The sequence below is a fragment of the Pinus tabuliformis genome, chromosome 1_2 (genome assembly GCF_031772625.1).
Source record: "Pinus tabuliformis cultivar Carrire ecotype Pingquan chromosome 1_2, CPIR1, whole genome shotgun sequence".
In the NCBI taxonomy this organism is placed as follows: Eukaryota; Viridiplantae; Streptophyta; class Pinopsida; order Pinales; family Pinaceae; genus Pinus; species Pinus tabuliformis.
The window spans coordinates 1,225,984,270-1,225,997,811 of record NC_142298.1 but is presented as its reverse complement, the minus strand read 5'-3'; the positions used below and the strand labels follow the sequence as shown (position 1 = coordinate 1,225,997,811).

Genomic DNA, 13,542 nt, shown 5'->3' with positions numbered 1-13,542 from the left:
CCCAGGACCGTTAAGTCATATTACATTCCATGAGATTAGCTTCATGGTTGACTGGTAGGTAAGGATCGATAATACTTGGTCAACTTGGAGCATCTACCCGATTCCACTAGCATTTCCCCAATTATAATGGTACATTGTAGATCTGTCTTTCTCCTCTTTTCTTCCCCTCTTTAATGATATGTTTCCCATCCCATCAGCCTCCTTGCTATATGCCTAGAGTGTTATGCTGATGCATTCATGTGAGCACTACTTCCAGATTTTCCAGTTGTCTTTCCGGTATTGTGTCGAACTCTTTCCTTTTGCAGGCTTGCTCTAGACTAAAAATCTCTATTTCCCCAAGATCAAAGCTTTCTGGTTCTTCTTCCATTAAGCTCTGCTGATTGCCTTCTTCCTAGTGGGTGAGTGACTGAGAGGGTTCTGCCTGAGTATCATCAATGTCCATAATCTTAGCGGACCATAGTGCTATGTGCTGAACAGGATTGGTGTTGTGTAGTAGATCTGAGGCAGGCTTTCTAGAGGAAATGACATTTGAAGGATGACTAGTTTTAGAGCGGATAGGAGTGGTGGATATATGAGTGGATGGATCTGAGCTTGGCTTTGCTGTCATGGGCGTATCAGATTCAGGCTATTCAAGGTTTGTCAGAATATCAAAGCTGTTGCTTAAGGACGGCAAATCAGAAGCAGGCGCAGTGCTTTTAGGTGCTGAGGGAGGTTTTTTGGTATGCCTTTTCCTACTGGCTACCTTGGTGAATCCTTCGGGATCAGACTTGTTTCTAGTTTCTAAGTTTTTAAGTGGCATGTTTAAAGGATAGTCACGAAAGAGGTGACCATGAGCATGGCATCGCCTGCAATGGAAGGGTACATGTTCATAATCAAGGGGCTGGATCCATTCAAAGTAATCATGCAAAAGACTTACCGTGTCCGGTAGCGCATGGCCCAACTTCATGTAGACACAGATCCGTGCATAAGAAGTATATCTTCGAAGCTTAGTTTCCTCCGCAGCTTTTATGAACTCGCCCAAGCCATCGCCAATGGCTCTTAGAGAATCTTCATCCCAGTATTCCAGTGGAAGCGAGTACATGTAGATCCATATTAGCGCCCAGCTGAAGTCTTCTTTGTCAAGGCTGAATCTTTCGACCCAGTCTTGTAGATAAAGGCCTGCTGCATTTAAGAAGTAGGGTCCTCCGTCCAGAACCCGATTTTGGTCTTCAAGGCAGTTAAAAGTGGCAATGAAGAAGCCCTTAGGGCCCAGCTGTAGAGTTACATGGCCTTTGGGCTTCCATTTTGAGATTATCCAACCTTGCAGGGCTTTTTTAGTTGGCCAGAAACCTATGAATTTGCCAATCAGGGTGTGATCTTTCATATATTGTATCTGTGCATTGATTCTGTGACTTGGCAGCTCGATCTTGGGCCTTTCTATGGCAATGGGTTTGCATGTTGGCAAAGAGGCTTTCTTGGGTTGGCCGGATGTTGCTTATTTGTCTGTTGTCTCTTGTTCCAGATCCACTTGTTCATTCCTCTCCCTCTGCTGTTCAGGTCGTGCCACAGGCTTTTCTACATTCTCTGTTCCGCTCTCCGTCGGGTTTTCCTTATTGTTATTTTTGGGGGGAGGCGCTGATGCCTCCCCCAAAGGACTGTTCATTGTGCTTTGCGCTAAGGATTACAGTGTCGGTCCTGACGATGTTTGTGTTTGAGTTTGAAAAGCTGCAAGTTCAGATTGTGCACCGTTGATGGTTTTGACAGGAACCCTAGTTCCTTAGAGCGCCATTACAGAGCAGAGGTAAGGAAATTTAAAATGTCATATTAATATATAAAGATGAAATTTTTTACATTTATGCTTTAAGTTTTAGTTGGGGAAATGTTGTATAATAAAGTTATATTTAAATATATAAAATAATGTTTATATTAATAAATTAATAATAATAATAATAATTTGAATTTGGTTATAAATAAATAATATTTTAATTTTTACTTTAAAATTATGTCAATTTTAAATAAAGATTGATCGTAATTTAAATAAAGATATAAAGTAAATGTTGTATCATAACGTTATATTTAAAAATACAAAATAATAATAATAATAATAATATTTTGATTTTGGTTATAAATAAATAATATTTTAATTTCTACCTTAAAATGATGTCAATTTAATTAAATAAAGATTGATGTCAATTTTAAATAAAAATATAAATCAATTAATTGGTAAAAAAATAAAAATAAACTAATTTCATTGATAATGGTTTCTTAGTTTTTAGGATAAAGATGTGTAATTTCTATTAATTGTATATGGAATTGGCATGTGACATCACAGAGATATTGATATTCTAGTTGTGGAATTCAATTTCATTCCATTCACATGTGAAATATAAAGAAATTATATTAATAACATTTTTTTTAATGCCAATAACCATAAATAAATTTTTTTCCAATTAACATGTGAAATATAAAATATAAATAAATTATATTAATAACATTTTTTTAATGCCAATAATCACAAATAAAATGTTTTAATGCTCATATAATTAGTATAATTTTACATCAACCCTATATATAAAAATTAAAAGTAATTGAAATGAATTTTTTTATGTAATTTATTTAACTTTATATGTGATATAATGTGGTATTTAAATAAATTAATTGAAAAAATCAATGTGGATTACTTTTATATATATATATATATATATATATATATATATATAATTCCACTAATAATTGTTTTTTAATTGAGTGTATGCAAATGATATGGAAATTATTTGATATGAAGTTTACATGAAATATTTAAAAAATATATATTTATAAACAAAAAATATTGTGTAAATAGAGAGAGTATCTAAAGGAACTGAAAATAAAAGAATTTTAATGGTTACAACATTTTATTAGTATGTTTCTCAAGATAAATGTGATGTGTAATTTCTTCTATTGCTATGCATCTTTAATTATTTGATATGTAACATTTATAAAAAATATTGATAATGAAAAATTCAATGTAAATATCTATTTATTTATAGAGAGAGAGGCTATTCCTATATTGTCTAATGCAAATGAAAAAAATATGGTTAAAACATTTTCTTAGTGTTTTTCTTCAAGATGAAGGAAATAAATGAATTTGACACATGACATATATATGTAAATAATCAACATAGATCCATGTTAATCTACGATCTATGAGGCTCCTAGAGAGATCAAATCTTTGGATGTGCTAACCTTTATTCAAAATTTTCACTTTGATATTTGCACCTCAATAAATTGGATTGCATTGCAAACCTTTCTTATTAGAATGAATTTATGGTTAATATCATGATATGACATGCAATAAATGAAAAATAGTTAGTTAGTTTTATAAATATCAAGGAAAAAATCTTAACAAAATTGTTCAATGAATGAATTGTGATTAGAAGAAAATGGAGAATTGTGTTACCACTCAAACTTTTTTCGCAAAAAATTCTCAACCACAAATGTGAGATCCTAAAGGAAAATTTCTATTAGTCGCTTTTTTCACTAAATTACACTAATATTACTTTATTTAAATAAAGAAGTTTCCCACTTTGAAGGGCTTCTCTGTAATTGAATAGTCCAAATTATTACAATAGGGACCTAGAAACCAATCTAGAATTATGAGGGCATAAGATTGAGTAGTGAAAGTGTGAGAGAGTTGCAATCACCTCCACAAAATAATAATCCAAATTATTACAATAGGGACTTAGAAACTAATCTAGAATTATGAGGGCATGAGTATTAGACCAAATTTTTACAATAAGTACCTAGAAACCAATCTAGAATTATTAAGGCATAAGATTGACTAGTGAAAGCGTGAAAGAGTTGTAATCACTTGCACATAATAATAATCCAAATTATTACAATAAAAACCTAAAAACCAATTTAGAATGATGAGGGCATAATATTGAATAATAAAAATGTTAAAAAGTTGCCATCACCTCCACAAAATAATCACCCAAAATGAAGTACCTTGTTAAAAGTGAATACCCTCCCAGAGAAATGAAATAAATATTATGCATCTTCCTTAATCATCACAAGTATATTACACTTCCAATCACTTGCATGATTCTTTGCATGATTCTCAATGAAAGAAAACTAAATTTACTACCTCAAATTAACGAGTAACACGAATAATCATCGGTCAAGACTATGTGTATGGGTAGTAAATACAACAATACGTCCTCATCCCAAGGCTCTAAATAAAAGTTGTCACCCAAAATACTTTCCATTTCAATACAAAACCCTGTGTACATAATAATCTCATCAAACATATGAAGTGGGAAATTCATTCCTAAATGTATGAATATGTGAGCAAGTCTCTCTATGCTTATGGAGTATGGTAATTTGTTGATTGATGTCATGATTTTATATTGGTTCATAAATGAAATAGGTGTGACGTATAGGAATGGTTGTAGGTTGAGAATGTTAGAAGTTAAGTTAAGAGTATTTATTTTGAAAATGGAAAATTTTAGTAATAGAAATTTATTTTAAAGTTGAGAAATTTTGATAAATTTTATTAGTTTTTAATATGTAAAATGTAAAATATTTGTTGATATGTTTGTAAAAATATTTAATTTTTTTAATGTTTTTACTTAAAGTTTATATAAAACTTGGATTATTTTAAAAGAACAATAATTTTATAATTTAAAATTTGGATGAGTAATTTTTAAAAAATAATGGAAATTGTTGAATATCTTTTTGTTGGAAAAATTATGGAAAATTAGCTTACTTACAAACATTAGGGCATTAAAATTTTCCTTGACCTTTAAAAGAGCTGGAATATTAGATCTCTTTCTATGAGTGAGAGTGTAATGCCCCGGGATAAAAATGTAAATATTTGATTTATTGCGGTAAATATAAACTGAACCTGTTATTATTATCTGTTTAAAATTTAAATATAATTTGTTTTCATTATGAGATGTAAGACGTGTCTCCTTAAAGGAGGGTAATTCTCAAGGAGGAAGTTGTCCTCTCGAGGTGAAAAACACAGTTGCTATGAGAGCAACCCTAACTACCTCCCCTGACTGGAAAAGTTTCCAGAGAAAAGGAGAGGAGGAGAGGGAAAAATCTGTACTGTAGAGACAGACAGAGAGAAGAAAAAAATCCAATAAGGAAAGAAAAGTGGCTAAGTCTGGTGATGACCAGATAGCCCTGCTCGCTGTACGAGAAACTTGCGGAAGACTATGGTCTAGCAAGAAGCAAGGGGGGAGATTCTGGTCCTGAAGGACGAATCTCATGGTTGGGCGATTTGAAGGACATCAGACCCAGATTCGGGTGCCTGTCAAGAACGATTTTTTAGCCGGAGAACTCTAGGTACGTAAGCAACCCCTGGGTTGGGACTATTCTGGAAGCTTTATAATGTTATTTTTCTTTTTTTCTACCTCTTTATATTGTGAAAGGGGAGTGGGAGAATTTTCTTACAGGGAACCAGGAAGGGAAACTAAGTGGAGGTATGGTTGACCTCCTAAAGAAACCTTTACTGATGCAAGAGTTTAGTAGCCTGTGAGGAGTTTTGAATCTTGTTTCCTTTAGAAAATGTCTAGGAGTTAAATGCGTGAGTGGTCTGCTAGGAAATCTTTTCAGAGATTATAGAATTAATGGAAAAAAATAAAACTCAGAGACTCACCATAGATTCAGAGTCTTCAAAAAGATTGTCATTATAGCAAATGAAATACATTCCATAAACAACAGAAAGACCAACAGGGTTCTTTCTCTAATCTCTTCACATGCCTTATTACAAAGAAACACAGAAAAGTTTAACATTTGAAATTAGAACCCCGGAAACATTCATGGAATGAAAATATATTTAGAATTTAAAGAGAACTCTGAGGAGCATAGTCGCAACTACGAGGGTATGCAGACTTCAAGACCAGAGTCTAATTGATCCCATTAGCATGCAGATAAAAATCTATAAGACAACAATGTAAACACACAAATACACATGTATAACAAAAGCAGGGCAATCTTGAAAATCTCGGCACCACGGGAACAAGTAAATCAAAGAGAATGCATAAAGGTATAAACCTGGGCTCTGAGGAGCTAATTCAGGTAATGAACCTGTAGGATATACGAACAAGAATCTAGTAGTGAGAAGAGCCAGACTTATAATCATTGTCAAAACACATAAACCTGCTAAGCATAAACTCTTTTCCATCATGCGGCAAGCAATACACAGTGTACCATACAATATGAAATGAAAAGCCCGCTGACAAACTAAGGGATGTCCAGAACAATATTATATATATATATATATATATATATATATATATATATATATATATTTACAAAAATGCACTGTCACAGTCATAAGAATCATAATTCAACAACTCATGAACCTTAACGAGGGTTAATATATTAAGAATATCAAGGAATATGGTAATGCGCCGCAGGGAAGGTGCTCATCCCTCAACCAACAGAACTCAGGTCTTAAGACCTAGACCAATAGTAGAAGAACTGGAGCATATATAAATATAATGTGCATGGTCAGTCTTGAAAACCGTAGGGAGCCACAAAATATTCACCAAGGGAAACAACCTGAATAAACTATCCAACGGTGGATCAATTACATAGCAAATGTTTAAGAGAGCTCGAGGGCTCGTCAAAAAATATGGTTAACAGTTCAAAAACCCTTTCGAGGGATGGATTCCCAATCCTTATAGGAGCTAGGCAAACCTGCCAGGCTCAAATCCTGCCAAAAATTTGTACAATAGGCAAAAAGGAGAATTCGTAAGGGGCTGGGCCAGAAGGCCATTACTAACCAAAAAGAAAAGAACCCTTCATTCCATACAAAGAACCCCTTCATTTCTGCTGTAGAACGATTAAGTAACAAATAGAATGCGGAAAATTCATAGGAACATACCTGTCAGCCGAGCACTGAGAGGATAGGACCCGGAAGCTGAGCAGCTCCACCCGCACCCATGCATCTCTTGCTAGAGGAAGACCCATATTCCTCATCCATAGAAACAAAGACAAGCCTGAAGCAAGTTAGAATTACGAGCCGAACAGAAAACAAAGGAAAACAGTAAAGGGTGTGGAAAAATCAAAGAAAAACATAAAGACAGCCTAGTGAATTCTTACCACAAGGTGGTTGCTGTTAAAAACCAGATCCAAATCGATCTGGAACTTGGAAAAGCATCAGAGCCATAACCATTCATCGTCAAGAAGAGGTTCTGAACTTGTTTGGCGCCAGGAAGGAGGATGGATTTGTAGCAAGGCCGAGGACAAATGCTTTTGGAAACATCAATGGAACGACTAACTGCGTAGATACATATCGAGACAGCCTCGCCCTTGGATGGGCTACCTTGCTTCCACACCATCGATGCGGGGAGGAGCCCGAGGGTGCGGAAGCAGAGGGTACGTAGATCATTCCCTCATCATGTGACAAAGCCAGTAGAAGTAAATGCCAAGGCCAGGTGTAAGGAGTAGCTTTACCAGCATTAAATCCGGCAGATAATACTCTGCCCTCCGCGGGATATTTCCAATTGCACTCATAAATGACAAGATATTTTTACTTATAGCCATTTCCATTGTGATGCCTGCGTGTAGGTAGTATTAAAGTTGATACATTTGCGTTCAGAAGCATGCAAGGGTGGTATAGGATATGTTTATTGGTAAAAAAAAAAAATTATTACATGTAGGTTAATTCTTGGGTATATTACAAGTGGTATCAGAGCCCAATATTAAAAACTGTGGCCTCTGGGAATTGGAACTGATAGACAGATTGAATATAATTTATTTCCATCTCTAATGAGCAGTTAAAAAAAAAAATTGATGCGTGACTACTCATCTGTTATTTTTATGTTTAAGTACAGGAGAAAGATTGACAATATGAGGAGAGCAGACAGTGCGTCACACAGATTTGTAGTGGGACAGGGACCTGCAGAGAATAACCCCGAATTATGGGTACAACTTGGAGAGGAGGCTCGCAATACAAACCTTGCAATTTTGGAGACAGTGTAGGAATTGAAAAATGAAATGGCCCGATTGCGGGAGGATAACACAAGGTTAACAATGGAACAGGAAAGAATTATAAAGAGCCTATCTGACAAGCAAAATCAGCAACCACTGAATCCCAGTGCTGAGCAACAAAGGATGTCAAGGGAACAGAATCAAAACACAGAACCCAAAGAGTCAGAAGGAAGGGAGGAGGAACGATCTAATAATGCCTCCAAACAGTAGACATCAAAAAGACAACGGTAGAGTTGCAAGGGGAATTCTGTAGAATAAAACCGCCACACTTTTACAGAGAACAGGAAGAGGCAGTCGAGGCGTGGTTGATTAATATGAACAAATATTTCTAGTTGTATGATTACGATTACAATCTTAAGGCAAGGTTGGCCATTTTCCAATTATAGGGAAAAGCCACCTTGTGGTGGGAAGAGGTTAAGATGGTAAGAGGAGTGAGTGAACAGACTATCACTTGGGAAAATTTTCAAAAATACTTTAAAGAAAGATACCTGACAGAACGCTTCTATGACAAAAAGGCAAGAGAGTTCCATGACCTACGATTGGGACAACAGACTATGGATGAATTCATCACTCATTTTACTTCATTACTCCATTATGTGCCTTATATTCGGGAAGAAAAAGCTAAAGTACAGAGGTTTGTCAGTAGTTTACCCTTGAGCATGAGGGAAAGAATCGAATTCAACAACCCAAAGACGATGGACGAGGCCATACATAAAGCCCGGATTTGCTACCAGCAAGGTAAGCAAAAGGGAGAAATCCTGGCCAAGAAATGGGTTGACAAAAAAGGCAGCAAGCTGACTGGAAATACTAAAGGTAATCGAGGTGGTGGTAACAAAGGGTTCCCCAAGGGACAAAACAGCAGAAGCATACAGAAGAACTCGCTTCGATTAAAGCCCCCCATTGAGTCTAGAACCAATGAACAACCCGGAAAAATAGACAACGAAGGGACAGCAAGGCCTCCAGTGCAATGTTGGGGCTGTGGTGGACCCCATTACGTTAAAAACTGCCCTCAACGAAAAGGAACTGAACAAGTTTCCCAAGTCTATGAAGCTTCTACGGTTGGCGATGTAGGACGGAGTCTACCGAAGATTAATGCTGCTCTGGAGGATCGTCAGGCAGAGTACCAGCCGACCATGGTGGAATTTGAAGGTAAACTCTTAGACCTTGCTGTAACTATTTTAATTGACCCTGGTGCAACATTAAGTTATATTAGTCCTAGAATTGTGGAGCATTGTAAGTTGCAACCTGTTAAGTTTAAGGACCCTTGGCTAGTTCAATTGGCAACATGGGAAAAAACACGGGTAAATGCTAAGGTCAAAAACTACTCTTTAAAAATAGCAGCACAGTGTTGATGCCTCGAAAATCGCTGCAACAACATCGGGGATAACCACCCGGTCCGGACCTTAGTACAGCTCCTTTTTCGTTTGGAATAGTGGCTCCGACTGGGGATAATGGGACCAGTTTCCCAGAAGTGAATAAACGGGATGAATGGATGATTTATAAACTAAGCTAGCAGTAAGCGAATAACTAAACTATTGACAAGAATACAAGAACTATGACCTATCCCGAGAATCTATTAAACTTTAAAGTGCAGCGTTTGATGGTCTGTGTCTAAAGACAGGCATATAGATGATTCCATCTAACAGACATAGATATTAATTCATTCAAGATTACTGTGCCTTAATAGTTAAGCCCAACGATTACAGCGAAATTACCACACTCATCATTTATATTATTGACATATACATGATTAAAAGGAAAGCATATCATAAAACATCCAATAGTGGTATGAATGTAGATCTGTTGTTACAGCGCATGCATATAATCAACAATAGCAAGGATAATCAAATAACAATTCACATAACAGGAATGAATTCAGACATAGATAGAAATACCATATGAGCTGCTTTGACACTCCCGATATCAATCGCTACTTGTAATTCTTTCTTCAACGCAGAAACATTCTCAACAAAGACAATAGTGCACAATTGCATAAAAAAGCCTCCTTGTTAAATTAAGAACAACTGGTCCAGTTTCATAAAAGAATATTGACTGAAGCACAATAGTGCAAACTTCAATCTTTAAGTCTGGTACAAAACTTTACGACCCTTTCCAAAACAATGAAAGGGTCTATAAATACTAAATTAATCTAAATACCTATTAAACTGAAATGCAACTAAATCGGTATCAATAAATTTTGATCCTATTTTCCTCAGCGATCTGGCAATCGGCGACATGATTCATCAGGTAGGCTGCTTGCCTTTAAATCTGAGCTGACTTATCGCAACCATTGGCTCTACTTCAGGAGGTTTTTTGAGGCGCGAACTGAGCTGGGCGGCATAGGTGGCATCCTGAATATCGGGAATTATATACCCGATTGCATCTGTTAGGCACTTAAGGGCGGCTCTCTGTGTATGCGGCTTTACCAGGAAGAGCCAATATGCTTCCATAGTTAAACTATTAATCCCAGCGATTAATCTCCCCTTTTCCTCTAAATCAGGATAGCATGATTGCTCCAATGTGTTTGTTGTTGTCAACTTTCCTGGTGTACATTGGGAAATCATATTTGATAAGTAGAGAGTGTTGTTGACTAGTTCAACCAAATTGCTGGAAGTTGATTTACATCTTGAAGCTACCCTTTCTGCTTTCATCATCTGAGAGTGCCATTCTGTGAAAAGTATATCTTTATGTGTTTCTGAAATCTTGGGCAAATTTGCTTCTCTCCCTTGATCAGAATCTTGCCAGTCAAGAAATTCCGTTATGATCTCTTCGGGTTGATCTAATTCATTTCTGGCCTTTTCTACTGGCTGATTTATGGATGTCGTTAATTCACAGAGTGGCTCTGCCTGAGCGATTTGTTGACACAGAAGCCTAATTTGAGATATTAGTGCAGTGTTTATTTGTAATGCTTCTTCTCTGAACTCAGCCACTTGTGGAGCGCCCTTTATCTTTTCGAGCTGCGATGACAATTGAGCGATTTGCTCATCCTTTGTTTTCATCATTTTCTCGTTTGCTGCCCTTAATTGTTCCAATGCCTCTGATAATTCCTTCTGTTTCTGGATCGCGCTTTGGTCAACCCTTTGCTTTTCTGCCTGCAATTGTTGAGTTAGTTGACTGTTCACTTGCTGTTGTGTCAACAATTGCTGCTCTGCCTGCTTCGCCTTCTGCTTTGTCTCAGCCAATTCTGCCTGTAATGCAAAAATTTCTTGATCCTTGGTTTTCAGTAGAAGACTTACCTCTGATGCCTTATCGATTGTGGCTGCCGAATAGGCTTCCGCATACTGCGACAGTTTTGTCAGGTCATCGGAGGGGTCGAATTCCTCCTTCCAAACCACGCTACCCGTAACAGTTTGTTCTGGGAAAAGGGGAGGTTGATCAATCTTCCTTCTTTTCCTTTGTCGTTTTACCACTTCTTTATGCCTCGGGCTGTAGAAAACATCCAGGGGAGGAATATCTTCTACCTGGAGAATGATTTGGTCGGAGGGGTCTTTTGGTATTACCTCAACATCCTTAGAAATGGGTGGGCTGCTGGTTCCACTTAGAACCTGAGGAGAAGTGATGTCCTGTGTATCGTTTGTCTTGGAAGTGTCTGTATCCTTGGAACATTCCAACCCACTGATGATAGAGTCAAATTGCTTCCACTCTTGGAGCAATTTAGGGTCAAGATGAGTATCTATATTGACATCAATGGTGGTTTGTTTTTCCTTTTCAGCTTGGGACTCCTTCTGCACTTTTTCCTGCTCTCTCTTCTGTTGTTCCTCTTGTTCTTTCTTTTGCCTTTCCTCTCGCTCTTTCTTCTGCTGTTCCTCTTTCTCTTTCTTCTGTTTTTCTTCTTTTTCTTTTCTCTGCCTTTCCTCCTGTTCCTTCTTATGATCCTTTGTTACAACCGGAGGTTCCTTTGACTGTTGCCGACCAGGCTCGCTTGATGATGTCGCCGGGGTTGTTGCTAGTAAATCTAGAGGCAGAGTTTGCAACCTCTGTTCTCTAAGCTTATTAAACTCAGTCAACCCTTCATCATTATATTTCATTCTAGCGAATTCTTTAGCCTGACCTATTGATTCGGCTGAAACGAACAGGTCATCAAACGTATCTTCTTTATGCTCAAATTTTGTCAATTTGGCCTGTTCTAGTGCATTATAGGCAACTTTCTTTGGATCATATGGCCTATTTGGGATAGTCGCCAGAGTTAAAGATTGAATCTTTGTGGCTTCCTTTTCTGCATGTTTGAGATCATGCAGAGTATAAACACCACACCTCAAGGGAAAAGAGGGCCAGCCCCTCTTCTTTTCTTTCTTGAGAGTCTGTGTAACACTCTCAACCGTAATCTGATAAGCGATTTCTCTTGCTAGCAGTTTATCTGGTATGTACAAAGGGAGAACATGTGGGTTGGCTTGGCTGCCGAAAACTCTTATGTAGGTAAATCTCTCCTCTCCAAACCAACTCCCTACCGCTGTTATATCAAATGAAGCTTGATAGGAAATCTTGGGAATGGGTTTATCAAAAATAGAATAATGAATAGGCACCATAAAGCCATTGCAGATTTGGTACAGATGGTGCTTGTAAGAGGACTTCCATAATTTCTGATGGTATATGTGGATAGCCATGGGATCTTGTGGCGTCCACCTCCAGCCGAGCATGGGAAATTCAGAATTGAAACATAATGTATCTAAAATATATGCACTGTAATAGAATGGGGGAATTTTCCTTTCAGAGACGACGGTCTGATTTCTAAAATCAAGCACAGCTTGTGCTAATTTGTCAGAAAGGATGGTGGCCCAATCCATAATTATATTGTTGCATGTTGCTTCCATTAGAGGAACCATTTCTATGGTAAAATTAGCAGAATCATGCAATCCCCATAATCTACACATCATTATTCCAGCATAGCAATAAGGAGAAGCTAGAGAATCAACCGAGTACTTACCAGAAGATTCGTGTTTATGCTTGGCCGGATTTTTTCTCCAATCCTGGATGGGTTCGGATTCAACTTCATTTTCATTTGCGAATTTCTCCAGGAACGCCTTATTATATATCTTCTCTGGCTCGGGCAAATGATACATTTGCCTTAGATCATCCGCCCTGAACGATCCGAAGATTCTTCCGTCTCTAGTGCTGAAAGTTCTGTCTAAGATTGGGATTTCTTGAATCGCCCACCGCACTACGTCTGTGTATGGGAGAATTTGCTCCCTGGCCGCTATTCTGTGAAGGAAAGAATCGGCTAAATCCTTGAGAGTACATTCAGACTTCCGAGTAGGATCCACAGTAGCTTCGACTATTGTCCTCGTTGGTTCTTCGGCTTCAATCAGGTTGTAGGTGCCTTGCCAAGTAACTCTGACGAGACCCGTACATGTAGTATCAGATATCAAGCCCTTCTTTTTGTCCACGAGAGCTTGTCCTGCAGCTGGTGTAGCGGAAGCGCCTGTGGTCTTCTTGGATTTCTTCCCCATCTTGCTTGAGCCTTCTCCTTTGGATGAATTCTGCACAGAGGCGCAAATATACGTAACACAGAGAAATAGCAATGAAAACTTGCAAGTGATGAGAAATATTGAGAAATGCGTAATAAGGGATTAGCTTTAA

At 37.4% G+C, this 13,542-nt stretch overlaps 1 protein-coding gene across 1 annotated transcript; it reads right to left on the bottom strand.

Annotated features, from left to right (window-relative positions):
• Positions 1-625: 625 nt before the first annotated feature.
• LOC149210674 (uncharacterized) lies at positions 626-1,363 on the bottom strand. Its single transcript, XM_089399045.1, has one exon. It carries the CDS (start codon positions 1,361-1,363, stop codon positions 626-628), a length of 738 nt encoding a protein of 245 aa, XP_089255171.1.
• Between the last annotated feature and the right edge of the window lie 12,179 nt (positions 1,364-13,542).

Coding starts and splice junctions, on each gene's coding strand:
- LOC149210674 (XM_089399045.1), bottom strand. CDS start 1,363: ATGAAAGATCACACCCTGATTGGCAAATTCATAGGTTTCTGGCCAACT.